General features: G+C 40.1%; 1 protein-coding gene across 5 annotated transcripts in view; it reads right to left on the reverse strand.

Moving 5' to 3' along the window:
• Positions 1-17,165, reverse strand: part of KRCC1 (lysine rich coiled-coil 1) — a 49,617-nt gene that overhangs the window by 10,853 nt on the left and 21,599 nt on the right. For 3 of the 5 annotated variants that reach the window (XM_008169709.4, XM_065597247.1, XM_065597246.1), the window contains 6 exons: positions 12,938-13,044; positions 9,350-9,457; positions 9,088-9,262; positions 8,064-8,342; positions 6,807-6,906; positions 4,081-5,424 (listed from right to left, as the gene is read on the reverse strand). In XM_008169709.4, the coding sequence (XP_008167931.2) occupies positions 4,620-5,424; positions 6,807-6,906; positions 8,064-8,342; positions 9,088-9,262; positions 9,350-9,457; positions 12,938-13,044 (1,574 nt within the window). In that variant the 3' untranslated portion in view covers positions 4,081-4,619. Of the gene's footprint in view, positions 1-321; positions 1,158-4,080; positions 5,425-6,806; positions 6,907-8,063; positions 8,343-9,087; positions 9,263-9,349; positions 9,458-12,937; positions 13,045-17,165 lie in introns of those variants that run through there. The other 2 variants (XR_010601639.1, XR_010601640.1) reach the window with 2 other exon arrangements.

Below are 17,165 nucleotides of genomic sequence, written 5' to 3' on the forward strand. Positions count from 1 at the left end.
TATATATATAAACTATGCCAGCACTAAGGCATATTACCTACATACCTTGCCCGAGCTGCATAAAGGGGCCGTAGCGTAAATGAGAATCAAGCCCTGCGAGTTTTCATCTACTAACAATTCAGAACTGTACTGAACCCTCTAGTTCAAAAAGCTGCATGATGGTGAATAATGGAGATGGATTTCACAGACTAACACATGGATTTTTATGCCTGATTTGGCCTTGAATGGCACATTAAACCAAGAGAGAGACATGCTAAGATTATGCATCCCTATCCCTTAAATGTTTAGGGCCTAATCTTTCAAGGTGCTGAGCACTCTTACCTCTTGTTGGAGTAGTCCTGTACTTGGGTGAAGACTTCAGGCAGGATTGTAGTCACTCAGTACCTTGTGGGAGTGGGGCCTTAATGAGATAATGTGAATGAAGCCACCACCAGTGTGGCTGTATGTGGAGGGGATCGTGTGGCAGGTGACTTGTTAAGCACACTGGTTAAAAATGGTGTTGAAGTTGAGAGCGGGCTAAGCAGGCACAGGAAAGCACTATGCATGAGCAGAAAGGCCTGGTGCAAGTTTCACAGCATGGGTCTGCCCATTACTTCAGTCCTGACACGCAATACTCCCTCCTTTCCCTCTTTAGAGGAGGCGGCCTGTTTGTGCAGCAGAGAATTTCACATTCTAAGATGAGACCAGAAAGTTCAGTTTGACTTGGGACACAACCATATCTCTAGAGGTGAAAGAGCTGGCGCACGAAGCCCTACGTGTTCCAAAAGCAAGTAGTGATTCTGGGTGCTCAACTTGAGACACTTTAATGGAGCCTGATTTTGAGAGAGCAAGTCCTCGGCATTCTCTGAAAATCAGGGCCCTTTAAGAGGTCTCCAAGTTTGACACCCCAAAATCACAAGTCGAGAATTTAGGCCTAACTTGCTGCTGCAGTTTATCACGTGCAGCTCGTCATGGAACAGCAGCAAAGCTGGTTACGTGCTTTTCCTGTAACTCTCTGAAATGAAGACGCTCCTGCATTTATTGAAAATTTATCAGATGGCGTTTCAGCCCAACTTTTGATCTGACAAGAGTGACTGCCAAAGTGAGTTCATTTTTCTTTTAGCTGTAGGTTGAACCTTCTCTAGAAGGAATCGTTCTCTGTTTGTTTTTAAGACTTTCTGCAGAAAGGGAAAAAAATTATGGCATTTATGCTCATTTTTGGACATCACTGTACATATCTATATATCTCTATTTATAGAAATTTTTATAAACCTATAACCATAGTATCTGCACTTCTCACAAAAATTAATGGATTTATCCTCACGACACCATGAAACTATTATCAGCCCATTTTTACAAATGGGGAAACTAAGGCACAGAAAAATTAAGAGAGTTGCCCAAGGTCGTGCGGAAAATCTGTGGAACAGTTGGGAAGAGAACAGAGATCTCTTGAATCACAGCCTGATGCTTTCACCTCAGTACTCTGATGGATAAACACAATTTTTAAACCAACAGTCACTAACTTTTAGAGGGATCCAAATACAGATGGTGGGCTCCATTTCATGATTCACAGGTTCAGGACGTTTAGAATTATATGCTCCCCATTCTAAAGAGGTATTACTAAAAGCAATAGAGCATAAAATAAATAAGATATAGAGAAAACCCTAAACTAATTGACAATGATCATTTAGCTACTTCACTGAAATTTGGTCCCATTTTTTTAAAATACCGCTAAGCATTTTTACCACAGTAACATGAGTAATAACACAAATGTTACTTACAAGAATTTTTGGAATGCTTAACTGTCAAATTAATGTCTTATTCTGATATTTGAAGCATTCTGAAAATTTGTTCACCTGACATATTTTTAGATCTATGGTAATATCCCTATGCAATTAGACTAACCCAGAAATAAAATAAATAAATTGTACTTCTTATATAATAAATTTGAACTACACAGTTATAGGAGCTAGTTGAAGGGCATTATATTCAGACCATATACTACATTTAAAATAGAATACCCCTTAATCTTCACTTTATAGAGATTCTGCCAGGGGAGATTTTCAGGAGAGATTTTAAAGGCCTAGATCCTGACTCAGCAAGGTAGGTTAAGTGCACAACTAAATTTAAGATGTGACTAGTCACAATGTACCTTGCTGAGTTGGGGGCATACAAGGTATATTCAGAAGTTCACATTTATCTTTCAATTATACACTTTGCAGCTTTCAGATGACATCATTCTGCTACATATTCTATTTCACAGTCAACCAGACTTTTCTCCTGCTCTTGAAAGTGCAGGAGAGAAGTCCTATAGCCTTTTTCAAACATATCTGTATTGGATATCACAATGGATATTTTAATGTACCACATACCAGGGAGAAAAGACAGGTGGGCACAGGAAATACTAAAATCCACCCTAAATATACACACTTGTTGCACTCACACAGCACATTTTAACTGAGGATCACCACACTCTTTACAAACAGTATAGCTTACAACCCCTCTCTTAGAGGTAATTATTATTATACCTGATTTATGGATGGAGAAACTGAAGCGCAAGGTGAAGTGACTTAGGCAAGGTCATGTGGCAAGCCAATGGCAGAGCTGGGAATGGAATCCAGGAGTCGTGATTCCCAGTCCCTTGTTCTAACTGTTAGATTATCCTGTCTCATACTGAACCTACATTCAAGCAGTCCTAATGCAACAATGAAGTTCAGAGTTAAGATTGAAAATCTGCCCATAGCTCAATCTTGCTGTCTGTCTAAAGACCCTTGCTATATACAAGTTTAGACAAGAATGTGTTACAGATTAAGTCCCCGATTCTGCAATCGGATCTGTGCCTTAGACTTGAATAGGTCTCCATGCAGATGTCATTGTCCATCCGTGCAGATCTGATTGTAGAATTGGGGCCTTCGTCTGTGCCTCACCTCCAAATTCCCATGCTTTTGTGGTTTCAATTAGATTAATAACCTAAAATTGGCATATTTTCCTTTAGTTATCAACAGTATCTAGATGCTTTTGCAACTGGGGAAGAAAAAAAGCATATGATAGTTGACAGTTAAAAACAGTATATATGGTAAACACGTACTTGCAATACACGGCAAGTTTTTTTTTAAAACAGGCTTGGTAATTGTTTTTAAATGGACTGTCATATAAATACCTATTGACACAAATTTGCAAATGCAGGCAAATAAATATCTGGAAAAAATATGAACCACATCCATTATTTATATAATATGAATGGCTAGAAAATTATAACATCTCTATATAAAATAGAGATCCATCTCACATATGCTGGATGAGAACGTTTGACAAGTAGCATGTGCAGCATTTACACGACAGACCAATCGCTCTTTGGGTGAGCAGAACAGCATTTTAGAGTCAATTTAAGACTCCTAAAGGTGAAAGAATGACAGCAAAGGAAACTCCTATCCTCCTTTAGCCAAAGACCCCCAGACATCACAGGCCAGTGGTTTTCAACCTTTTGTTGTTGTTGTGTGGACCCCTAAAAAAATGTCAAATGAAGGTGTGGACCCCTTTGGAAATCTTAGACATAGGAGGTCTGCAGACTACAGATTGAAAACCACTGCCATAGGCAGACACTGTGCATGCCCCTCCCCCACTCCTTTGCTAATGTGACCTAACCCTGCCATAGAAGGACCATCTGTAGGGGTGCAAAGGTAGCTCCAGTCTCAATGGCCCATTGAACCAGGACCTGAGACTACCCATGAGAGTAGCACAAAGGCAGCCTGAGAATACCAGCTCATTTCATGTACCACAAGACACCAAATATTACATTAGTTTTCTATCAAAAGGATCTAGTTTCATATTGTGAATGAAGAGCTAATAAAATGTTATTTCTAACCCCCCACCAAGTTGTTCTTGAAAAATTCAAGTATTGTTGGTTTGTTTTTCAAACCAAGCTCTATTCCACCACTGGTAGTTGCAGATTTTAAGTACATTATCTTGAATCAGAGTGGCAAACACTACTTAGCCTGGAATTACTAACTGAAATTGATTTTGCATATGGCACTTTATCAGTATTTCCTAAACTAAAAATTTGGATCATAGTTATGAGAAAAATATACTGGACAACATATGTCTAAGAATCAGTTACATGTTTAATAGACTCTCTCTTTTCACTCAGAACTGGGTGAAAAAAACAACAGTTGTAAATAATTGGAACCAAAAAACCTAAATATTTTTCACATTCCCCTTTAAAAGCCTTTAGTGAAACTGGAACAGGGAGGATTGGGAACACTGTGTACTTGTCATTTATTTTACAAGATTCTGTATACTAATGGAATAACCACCAAATTCTCCATATTAATGCCAGTAATATGATTTGGAAGAGACAATTCATTGTGATAAAACTCCAAAAGGAATGCTATAGCTACTGACCCATATTTGAAGTACATTCAGAACAGATTATAGGCTTTCAATTCATGTTGTTGTATGACTGTTGTGTGTATGAGATTATTAAAAGCTGATTCATACCTACTACCCAATAGTTTCAGAAGTCAGGCTTTTTCTCGCTTCCACAGAGTGGGACAAAAATTATTGAGTCATAACATAGTACACCCCATGGTTAAGAGAGACTACAAAAAATACCGACTTCATAAAGTTAATCAAAACCTCTATTAGAATCCCAGGATCGATTCATCCCAAAGTATCTCTTCTTCTGTTTTTCCATCAGGCTGTGGTTTCCTTTTATCCTTTTTATGCTTTCTACTCTCCTTCTCAGTGGGTATTTCTTTAATTCTTTTGTCTTTACTGTGCTTTGATTTTTTCTCGTGAGTTGAATCTGTATCAATCTTTCTTCGCTTTTGCATTTCACTGTCCTTTCCAGAATCTGTCTCTTCACTGTTTTCCTTTTTCTTCTGCATTGTGGCTTCTTTGTTGTGTTTCTCTTCTCCTTCCCCAGTGTGTCTTTCCCCCTCTTCATGTTTCCTTCGAAGCTTTCGGCCTTTCCTATAGGAGCGGGTGCTATTATCAGAAGAGATGTGTTTGTAGCAGTCACTGGATTCTGCAGATGATAGGCCATAGCTGTCATCTTTGAAAGGGGTCACCTGAGGTGTTTGCATTTCTGAATAATATTCCTTGCTGTCATGACCTTTAGCCATGTTTTCTAGTCTTAGCCTATTCTCATGAGCTGGTGACCAGCACAGCGATCTGTTTTCAACAGCATGTGATGACATATAGGTTTCTGAGAAGAGGATGGAATGCTGTCCTTGTTCCAATGTAACATTGGAAGATACAATATCATCACAATCATTTACTGCTTCTAACTCGTAGTTTTCAAACTCTTCCTCCTCTGCTTTTCTGAAATATGTTTTTGGTTCTAGTCCTCTAGCTTTTTGCACTTTAATGTAATCTTCTAATTCATCTTGAAAGGAGTCATATGTTTTCTTGGAATTCTTTATGAGGTTGACAACCATGGTTTCTCTGCAAGAATCAGATATAAAATCGTAGTTACTAAAACTAATCTACTTTTTGGCCTGTTTCCTTTTTGAACTATTGTAGAATGTCAGGTAAAGACTTTTATGTCTTCCTGGTTCAGATGTGGAATGTTACATAGTACACCTCTGACCCGATATAACGCGACCCGATATAACACAAATTCGGATAGAACGCGGTAAAGCAGCGCTCCAGGGGGGCGGGGCTGCGCACTACGGTGGATCAAAGCAAGTTCAATATAACGCGGTTTCACCTATAACGCGGTAAGATTTTTTGGCTCCCGAGGACAGCATTATATCGGGGTAGAGGTGTACATTTATACCAAAGCAATTAACTAAGAGGAGAAGATGCCTTGAAAAGCACTACATAAGTGCTAAGTATTATTATTAAGACCAGCAGTTTTGTCTTGTTTTTTTTAAAAGATGTGACTGGGGGAATGACTAGATAGGAAAGGAAAGGGAAAAAAGGTGGGGGAGTGGAGGGGAAGAAAAAAAAAAAAGATCCTGTGTCTTCCCACCTTTCTGTGGTACAGAATCCAGATAGTAAAGGATTACACCATATGTGAATGTAGAGAGAGATTAAACCCACAAACTGTTAAACTAGTTGGACGCAGAGATTTAAAGACGCTCTCTATCTAGATTGTAAATAACTAGTTTTCCTATATTATGTATATCGGTTGTTTAATATTAACAGGGTCTGTTCCCAACAGGTGTTGGGCGTGCAGCAACTTTCATGAAGGTCAATGGGAGTTGTGGGCTCTCCACATTTTGGGGGATCAGGTCCTAAATTTCCATGGCAATGGTAACCCTACATTACAGACCATTCCCTCCAAGGATGATTGAACACAGAAGGCTCCATACTGAAGTATGTGGTGCTGCCTCCATGTGGCAAAATTAGTAAGGACAAACTGCGCAGGCCTTTTCCGCTGGCAAGGAACATCTAAAAGTATGTGTGTGTGTGTGTGTGAGAGTGAGTGAGTGAATGAGTGTGTGAGAGCGAGCGTGCTCACTCCATGAGCTGATCTGGGGAGCGGAGAAGGGAGGGAGATGATGTTATCACCCAATGGTAGATAAAAAATGTATCTGAGTATGATTTTTAAATTGTTGGCATCTATTTAAGTCAGTAGAATAAATGTGCAACGTCAAAGCCAATTAACAGAGCAGCCACCAGAGGATACTGCACAAGATGTTCACCCCCTCCACCCCTTCTACTCTTTAATAGGAACTTTAAAACAGTGCAGTGGTGCAGCCAGAGATATACAGTTGGAACATAAAAACAGCCATACTGAGTCAGACTAAAGGTCCATCTAGCCCAGTATCTTGTCTTCCAACTGTGGCCAATGCAAGGTGCCCCAGTGACAAAAGACTTACTTAATCTGATGTTTATTTCCTTGCATGTGGGACTGGTACATTTCTATAGACGTAAGAGTGATGTTACATATAGGACATATGTAGTTACCAACTCCAACTGCTGAAAGAACAGAGAGCTGCAGGTTAAAGAGATTGCAAACAAACAGCAAAACGCAAAGCACCTTTTGTCTACTCCCTTATGCAACTGCTATTTTATAGAGACAGCATCCTCCTAAAATCTTCTACAGACAGATGTAAAGTTTCTGTAGTGAACAGATTTTGTTTTGTTATAGTTAAATGAGAACTTGGGTCTGTGATAGTAAACCTTTAAGCATACAGTATATTATGGGCATGATCTAAATAACGAGATTATTATTTATGGACATTGATGATTATCTCTCTGTCTATGATATTTCTAGAGTGTCTATTACCTTGGTACCTAAGTGCTGACAAGAAGGATAGCTGTGCTGGAAATTGAAGTATTATTGTAAATACATGATGTGGATAAAGTATAAGCATTTACAATATAAACTGGACTATCCAGTCTAAATACAGTAGTATTAGCTCAGACAAAGGCATCTCCCGAGTAGAGAATGCTGGATGATGCCTAGAGAAATTTCAACATGGTACGTAATGGATGTAACATATGTAGCCTCAAGTGAATACATGGTAAGGTCTGAGGAAGAAAGGCTTGTGCTTTACTAAAGCTACGTCATTCCCGCCCCTTAGAAGCTGAAGCATCAATATTTCCAAACACTGCAAAATCAGTAAATAAATGCCCCACCTCGAAAGCCAACAACCTTATCTATCAGGCAAATTCAGCAAACACACCTAACCCCAACAGGCTATTGTTTGGCATCAAAGTGTATTCCTCGAGTTTATTTATGATCAACAGCCTGATTCATCTAATGAGATCTGAAATATATAAATGGCAACATTTGAATAAGGAGTCGGATCCAGTTCTTGAGTTCTAGTATAGGAAAGGCTGGCAGTTCACTCACATAGGGCCAGATCCAGTTCCCATTAAAGTCAACGAGAGTTTTGCTGCCAAGTTCAATGAGAACTGGATTTGGACCTCAGTGCCATCAGGAAATATTTCCAAAGCAAGGTGTTCAGAGACCATAAAATCTAGCAGTGCACCGCGCAAAGAGAAAGGAGAAAACAAACTAAGTCTAAAGCAGAGGAATGAGCCCTCATTTTCTTGCACAAATCAAACACCATCAAACACCCAGCTACAATCAGTGAAGACCCTGGAATAATTCCCCATAGCTTACTTACCATTTGCGCTGGATTCCGCAGGAACAGCTTCCTCTCCCATCTCCGCCATCATCTTCTTCCGGGCTTCGTTCCTTTTGTGCTTCTTGCCAACATAATGTTGATGGGCCATCAATGGATTATTGAAGGGAGCTGAGCAGAGCTTGCAATACTTGTCTGGATCATTTAAATCCAAAGCAATGCTAGAGGATGACGTGGACTCTTCAACATTAGGATCCTGGGAGGGCTTCTCAGCGGAGGGCTGCTGGAGTGCCAGAGATGTAGAAGGACCAGCGGGGGAACCTGTTAATAGTACAACAAAGGAAAGTGTGGAACAGTTCTTGGAACCATGTAAATATAAATACTGAACTACTGGAGTCGAAAAGGGAGAGCAGAATAGCAGCCCTGTGGCCTACAGACTACAGTGTTCATGAGAGAACATAATCCTCAAGCTCTCTCCTCTCACAATGGGCTCACCGGACACGTGAGCTTCTCTCACCACCAGGTCACCTTCTTCCAGCTCCTGCAGGTATCCTGAGCGGGTGGCATGAGAACACAAAAGATACTTTAGGTTTCAGCCCTAGGACTTGCACAAGGCGCTAGTCACCGTTGTGTGTTCTTGAACTGATTTTCTTAATAATTAGTAATACTAGTTTAGCAATTAGTATTATGCCTGCTAAGGGCTGCAATCAACCCCCGCAAAACCCCAAGAGTAGAAGTGTTGTTATTTGCATTTCACAGAGGGAGAAATGGAGACATTTGCCTACAGTCACAGTCAGTGGAAGAGCAGGGATTATAACTCCAGGGTCCCTGACTCCCAGTCCTTTGCTATGGATTTGCTGACTCTGATTAAGCAACAATGTCTTCATTCTTTCACTTGATGGCTGCATCTTGAGTTGTCATACCTACTGCCACACTTCAATACGCTATATAAGCACAGAGAAGCAGTAGTGCTGGGAAGATGATCAATGCCTCATTTTATCTGTTTCAGAGAAGTGACAATAAAATACATGCACCATGTAGAACGCAGAGCCCATTTAGTTCTCACCTGTTTGTGGTTGAGTGCTCTGTGCAGGCACTTGAGGTTGGTCTCCTGATAATTGCTTCAGCTTTTTGGCATGTATTTTCCCCAGGTAATGAGACTGAGCAACAACTGGAGAAGTAAAAATCATGTTGCAAAGATTGCAATATTTGTTTTTGTCCACTACTCCACTCCCATCCACCTGAAACCAAAGACAAGCAGTTGAACCCCTGTAACTGAGAAGAGCTCATTTAACATCTTAGCCAGAGATCTGAAGAGGAAACGTCACCTGAAAGGTCACACAATCTGGTCTCTTCTGTTTGCCAGGTTCTTGTCCGTCATCTTGCTCACTGCGCATTTGAAAATAAAGGCGAACTTTCTGAGCATGCTTTTTGCCCTGGAAAGAGAAAAATTCCTACTCCATTAACAAGAACCCATGTGCTGACTTACCCAGAGATTAAGATTTGCTTTGTCAAAATCTGAGAAACCCCCTGTTCATTCCCTTCCTTCATGGTCCACGGACAGAACAGAAAGCTCTGCACTGCCCTCAGCATGCTCATAACACTTGCAGCTTGGCATTAAGACAATGACTATAATCTAAATCTCATGCTTCAAGGCTTCAGATGGTTACCTGAAGGGGTCAGGAAGGAATCCTCCTCCCCCTCTTCCCTGTATCACAATTGGCCAGATGTATTCTGGATTGGGGCCTTTTTGTTTGTTTTTTGTTTTGCCTTCCTCTGAAGCATGAAGGATGGGCCATAGCTGGAGACAAGACACTGATGCTCTGAGGTGGTTCAGATAATCCTCTCAGATGTTTGGTGGGTAGGTCTTGTTCACATGCTCAGGGTCAGATAATCCTAAAAAAATGTACTGGTCCATTACTAGATGGAAATGGTAGAATTATCAATAATGATACAGAAAAGGCTGAAATGTCCAACAAATCTTATTTCCGTATTTGGGAAAAAGCAGATGATATAGTCATATCATACGATAACGCTCGTTCCATTCCACTAGTATCTCAGGAGGATGTTAAACAGCAACTTCTAAAGTCAGACATTTTAAATGAGCAGGCTCAGATACCTTGCATCTAAAAGTTTTAAAAGAGCTGGCTGAAGAGCTCACTGAACTGTTAGTGTTGATTTTCAATAATTCTTGGAACACTGAGGAAGAAGTTCCAGAAGAAAGCAAATATTGTGTCAATATTTATAAAGGGGAAATCGGATAACCTGGGTAATTACAGGCCGGTCAGTCTGACACTGATCTCTGGCAAGATAATGGAGCTGCTCATATGGGACTTGAATAATAAAGAATTACCAGAGGGTAATAATTAACGCCAACCAACATAGTGTTATGGAAAGTATATATTGCCAAACTAACTTGGTAACTTTTTTAGATGAGATTACAAATTTGGCTGATAAAGATAATAATGTTGATAGACTTTTACAACATTTTCATTAAAAAACTAGAATATAAAATTAACATGGCACTTATTTAATAGGTTAAAAGCTGGTTAACTGAAACTATGAAAAGCTGCTTTCATACTTACAGATTGTATTGATATAGCAAGAGAATCACAACTGGACAAAGACTGTTTGTATAATAATATTTATTAATCATAGAATCATAGCACTGGAAGGGACCTCGAGAGGTCATCTAGTCCAGTCCCCTGCACTCATGGAAGGACTAAGTATTATCTAGATCTTCCCTGATAGGTGTTTATCTAATCTGCTCTTAAAAATTTCCAATGATGGAGATTCCACAACCTCCCTAGGCAATTTATTCCAGTGCTTAACCACTCTGACAGGAAGTTTTTCCTAATGACCAACCTAAACCGCTCCTGCTGCAATTTAAGCCCATTGCTTCTTGTCCTATCCTCAGAGGTTAAGAAGTACAATTTTTCTCCCTCCTCCTTGTAATAACCTTTTATGTACTTGAAAACTATTATGTCCCCTCTCTGTCTTCTCTTCTCCAGCCTAAACAGAACCAATTTTTTCAATCTTCCCTCAGAGGTCATGTTTTCTAGACCTTTAATCATTTTTGTTGCTCTTCTCTGGACTGTCTCCAATTTGTCCACATCTTTCCTGAAATGTGGCGCCCAGAAATGGACACAATACTCCAGTTGAGGCCTAATCAAGGTCCCTTCCAGTTCTAGGAGATGGGATATCTCCATTAATTAATCAGCGCGAAGTAGAGTGGAAGAATTACTTCTCGTGTCTTGCTTACAACACTCCTGCTAATACAACCCAGAATTATGTTTGATGTTTTGCAACATTGTCACACTGTTGACGCATATTTAGCTTACGGTCCACTATGATCCCCAGATCCCTTTCCGCAGTACTCTTTCCTAGGCAGTCATTTCCCATTGTGTATGTGTGCAACTGATTGTTCCTTCCTAAGTGGAGTACTTTGCATTTGTCCTTATTGAATTTCATCCTATTTACTTCAGACCATTTCTCCAGTTTGTCCAGATCATTTTGAATTTTAATTCTATCCTCCTAATCACTTGCAACCCCTCCCAGCTTGGTATCGTCCGCAAACTTTATAAGTGTACTCTCCATGCCATTATCGAAATCATTGATGAAGATATTGAACAGAACCAGACCCAGAACTGATCCCTGCGGGACCCCACTCATTATACCCTTCCAGCATGACTATGAACCACTGATAACTATTCTCTGGGAGCGGTTTTCCAACCAGTTTTGCACCCACCTTATAGTAGCTCCATCTAGATTGCATTTCCCTAGTTTGTTTATGAGAAGGTCACGTGAGACAGGATCCAAAGCATTACTAAAGTGAAGATATACCACATCTACTGCTTCCCTCATCCACAAGGCTTGTTACCCTGTCAAAGAAAGCTTCAGAGGAGAAATCCTAGGTTGCCCATACAGTGCCACCAAAGAGAACGAGATGTTGCTACACACAAGTTTGATACTGGCTAAAACACTGATTCAAAATACTATCAGTATGGAAAATAGCCTTTCCCCTGTAATGGTGAAGTCATTAGGATATTATCTGCATCCTCAGCTGAGGTCAGATTCAACAAAGCATATGTCTGCACTGCAAAAAACAAAACAATGGTGTGTTCTTAGCTCAGGTTAACTATCTGGGTTAAAATAGCAGTGAAGACACAGCAACTCTGTTTTTAACTCAGGTTAGCAGCTCGAGTTCAACCTCAAGCTCCCCTGAAGGCTTTAAGTTGAATTGCTAACCCAAGTGAAAAGCTGACTTGCCACGTCTTCATTGCTATTTTAACTCAAGTTAACACACTTTTTTTTTTTCTTCAGTGAAGACATATCCCAAAAGAGAGAAACTCATGCTGAAGCCTGATCCCTATGAGGTGCTGAGTGTCTTTGACTCCAACTGAAGTGAACAGGAGTTAAGGGAACTCGGCACCTTGCTGGAGCAAGTCCTTAGTTTCTACTGTAGATAACAATAATGAACTCCCAAGGCAGTACACATTCTGAACTTCTTTAACTTGTGAAGATTGAGCGTGAAGAGATCGTATTGCTTTGGCTGAAATTGGAAAAAATGCTCGTGCCTGGGAACCTCTGTACAGACACAGGATCCCATGTAAAGGCAAAGTACACTTTATGACATATAAAGTATTCACCCAAGATATTTATTAGTTCCACGACTAAAAGCCTTCCGCATGATTTATAGTTCACTGTGTCCTATGTGATCTACTTAGAACATGTGTACTAACTGTAACTGAGCCTAATGGTCACAGTATGCAACTCTGGTCACCATCCAACCAGGATGATGAGTCTTGGATAACTCACTACAAAAAGCCGTAAGTGACCCACATGCAATGCAATTGTCATTGAAAAAATATAGGTAGCATTATGTAGGAGGATACTGACATACACTTATGGCTTACCTCGTAATGTGAAATTCTTTGTGACTCAAACTGCAGCACAGCCCCGCACACTTTACAGAAGGTGTCTGTGAAAAGATCTTTTCTCGTCGCCTCATCCAATGTACCACCTAAAATCAAAGGTTAAAGAGAGGAGCAGTCAGTAACTAGGACGAGAAAGATTTTCATTTCTTTACTTAAGAGACATATCAGCCGCTGTTGATGTTCACATATTTACATCCAATGCAAGATGATGAAACAAACGTCCATTCACTGAACTGTGATATATTAAAGCAAGAAATCACATAGAGCCTGGTTAGGTTTTCAAAGGACTACTGCAAAGCTACCTAAACCATCTCATCCACAAAACTGCGGCTCTAGTGGACTTTCAAGGTATTAGTTATAGAAAACCATAAGTGTACTTGGACCTTATAAAAATCAAGAGACAGCAAAGATTCTGCCCTGAGGGCATAGAGTCCAGTTCAGATGGATTAGAAACAGTTTGAAAGGAAAGGGATGGGAACAGGCCCTAAATAGGCCTGATGTAGTACACAGGTCCTGTGCTAGCCCTCTGCACAGGGATGAATTTCACCGTCAGTGTGGGAAGGCTTGGCAAAAGAAGTGCGTTTTAAAGGAGATTTGAAGGACGATGAGGAAGTGGCTAGACACATGAAAAGTGGAAGGCAGTGAGGTCTTGTCAAGAAAAGTTGCACTAGTTTACCTTAAATTGGTTTTTAAACTGATTTAGTTAAACTGAGGCAAACCCCTATGTGAATGCTTTTTTTCAGTTTAAGAGAGGTTTGTTGTGGTTTAGTTTAACGCTCGTTGATTTAGGGTGGCCTATACTTGAAAGTAAATTTGAATCAAGGTATGGTGTGAATTTAAAGCACATTAGCTGTTCCATGTGTGGACACTTGTCCCAGAGTATCTTATTCCCATTTAGCTTAATCCAAGGTTGACTGTGCTTGAAATTCACACTTAATCCAAATTAATTTTCAAGTGTAGATAAATTCTTAGACTAAACCAAAAAAAGCCACTCTTAAAATGAAGTAAGAGTGTCCACATAGGGGTGTGCATTGGTTTAAATAAATGAGCTTAAATTCACACCTCAGTTTAAACCCAGGCAACTTTCTTGTGTCAACAAGCCCTTAAAGGGAAACATGGAAGTGAATAACAAGTGCAGTTAGGAGGGATGTTTGGGAAGAGGAGAGGAGGAAACGAGAGGAAACACTGCCAGGCACTGAATTGGCAGGGTCTTGAAGATCCCAGTGAGGAGACTGAAGCAAAGAACAAGAGCAAGTTTTAATGTCTCCACTAAGGGGTGCTCTCATACATGTAGGAGGAGGAAATGGCCCTTGGGGATTGGAGTCACCAGTGGAACTGCTATTCAGCAACAGGAAAGGAACATCCAGGAGAGCATGAGAAAGGAATGCGCCAGGTAATATGTCCAGGAGCACAGGGGATGAAAAGGACCATGTGGATCGCCAGATGGCCTGTGTGACCACCAACGGTAGGGGAGGTGTCAGGTCTATGAGATGCTCTCTGTTAGATGGTGGTCCACACTTTGAAAAAGTTTGGGATCCCTGGGCTATGAACATTTTATTGCTCTGAATGATATTCCCTCTGCTAACGCTAGGGAAAACAGAGTCATTAGCTTATCTGTGCATACAAAATACCCCCATTAGAAAAGAGTGTTTTTAGACACATTCAAACACTTCTATTAATCAAGCATGCATTTAAGTACAAGCAGTACAACGTAGGAATGAACTGACACTTGCAGTCATCTCACTGAAAAGGGACACCATTTGTGGCTCCTACAGAATGGAAGCCTGAAGCATGGGACTATAAAACCACTTTGCATGCTGCTTTTACATCAGTTTAACCATCCAAAGAAAACCTTCTACCACAAGTCTTGATGCACTCGCACAACGTGGGGATTTGCAGACGCACAAATCTTTATTATTTTATCTACGCACATGTACAGCCCTGACTTGCACACAACTACTGGTTGATCTATAACTGCAACTCATGCGCAGGGACCTTTAAAAATGTGGCCCTTACAGCCTCTTGGTTTGGGTTCCCACAATGACTATGTGACAAATGTTGCTTTTCAGCAAGATGTCCAGCACCAGTCATTGGCTCAAAAATATTATTTCCAAATACAAACTTTATTTTCAAACACTTTTCATGAGTTACATTGGCCAGATGCTTAATTCTAATCATGCTTTTCATTTCTCTAGCACGATCCATCCAGTGACTGTAAAACACTCGGAGATTCATGATGTATTTAGTCTCATCCCTGTCAAATGGAGAGTGTAAAATGACTTGCTCCGAGCCACACAAGAAGTTCAACTCAGAGCTGGGAAGAGAGCCAAAATTTCATGATTCTCAGCTCTGTGCTTTAGTACAAGCCTACCTAAATCTACGTAAGTTACGAACTTTCAACAAAACTGGATCAGTTTGCGTAAAGGAAAGCCCCTTATCCTGCATAATTAGCAAGAGCACTGAACAGTAAAGGGGAGGTCTACACTGGGGAAATATATATGGAGAACTCTTTTTAAAAAAACTGAATTGGAATGTAAGGGAACACATGTGCTACTATTGCCATGGGCAATGGCCGCCTTATTTGCCATTGGAAAATGTTTGCAATATTTCTTGTTTTGAACAGGGAAACTCAGACAATCTTTCCTGACCCACTCAAGAACATTAATTGTAAATATGGTCTCATGACCGTAGATCCACCTTGCACAGATTTCTTAGCAGAGAAAAAAACTATGCAAAAATGTGCTGTCAAATATTTCTATAGCACACCTATGAATCCTGACATGGAGTGCAAAAGCAAAAGAAATGTTGTAGTGTTAGCAGCAGGGAATACGGCTCTGGTGGTTTCAGGGAACAGAGTTGAAACAATTAACAGGATGCCATAAAGTTATCTTTTACCATTGTACGCCTACAAAAAGCAAACGCTGATTTGATATTTGGTTTTATAAGGAATAGCAGGTCTCCTGAGCTTCCAGTCCAACAAGAAGTACTATTAATAGGCAGTCACTTCTTAAAGATATGTGTTTAGATTCTCAAGACAGTGCAGGGGATTGGGACACAAATCTTCCACAAGTTTTAATGGAAAATTTAAATCCCCCAGGCTGCTTTGAAAATCTTAACCATAGTACTTAAACTGTGCATTGCCTGAACCGCACAGATGCTGGTTTACAATGGGCATTTTTTATTTCTTGTCAATGCAATTCGAGGTGGGGTCTGTGTAAAAGTAGAATTTTGTTACCATCGCTTTTCTTATTCTAGATTCTTCTATCATTTCAAAGCATACCGACTATATAAAAAGGTCTGACTCTATGTGCTACCATTAGTATAGTAAAAGCACCTAAAAAATACTGTAGTCAAAATTTTCAAAAATGAATGCGGAAGTTCCCACATCCGAGAATAAATGGCCTGTTTTTCCAAGAGCGCTGGGTGCTTAGCAGCTCCAATTGACTTCAGTGGGATAAAAAAGTCAAAAAATAAACGTAGGACTTCTGCTTGAGTTCTCAACTTCAATTCAGCGTTTACAAGCAATTCAACTATCTTGTAAAAGTCTGAATGAGTACATCAAACTCAATACATCGGTTAGATTTTTATGGTAGTGCCTACAGTCATGGTATCTAAGTGCTGCACAAAATTAATGGACATTATTACATGACACTAAAATGGCTTTTCTCTTGCCATCCTTCTGGGAGCATAAGATGACAGCCACCCTAATCACAAAGACTGCGGATCAGTTAGTATGATTTTTTTAACGTGCAAAAGACTGTATCATAGTCATGTTTCAAGAAATTGGAGTTTGAACTATTGGTATTTTTCCATTTATAATTTCTATGGCTCTGCTTATTCCTAGATTGCCCTTTTCAGCTAAACACAGAAGTAAGTGTATGATTTTTAGGCTTCTCAGTCCTAAAAACAATCACACGGAAGCCTGGTTTACACCTAAAATTTAGGTTGACCTAGCTACGTCGTTCAAGGGTGTGAAAAATTCATACCCCTGTGTAATGTAGTTAAGTCGGCCTACGCCATGGTGTACACAGCTAGGTTGACAGAAAAATTCTTCCGTCAACTTAGCAACCTTCTCTCACAAGGGTGGATTATCTACAGCGATGGAAAGACTATAGTTGTGTTGCTGTAGTGTAGACATAACCTAAGGGTCACCCGAGAAAAGTAACTGCATATCAGGTACACTGTATGCGTCCCCCTTCTTGTGCTG

This window comes from Chrysemys picta, chromosome 5, assembly GCF_011386835.1.
Source record: "Chrysemys picta bellii isolate R12L10 chromosome 5, ASM1138683v2, whole genome shotgun sequence".
Taxonomy (NCBI): domain Eukaryota; kingdom Metazoa; phylum Chordata; order Testudines; family Emydidae; genus Chrysemys; species Chrysemys picta.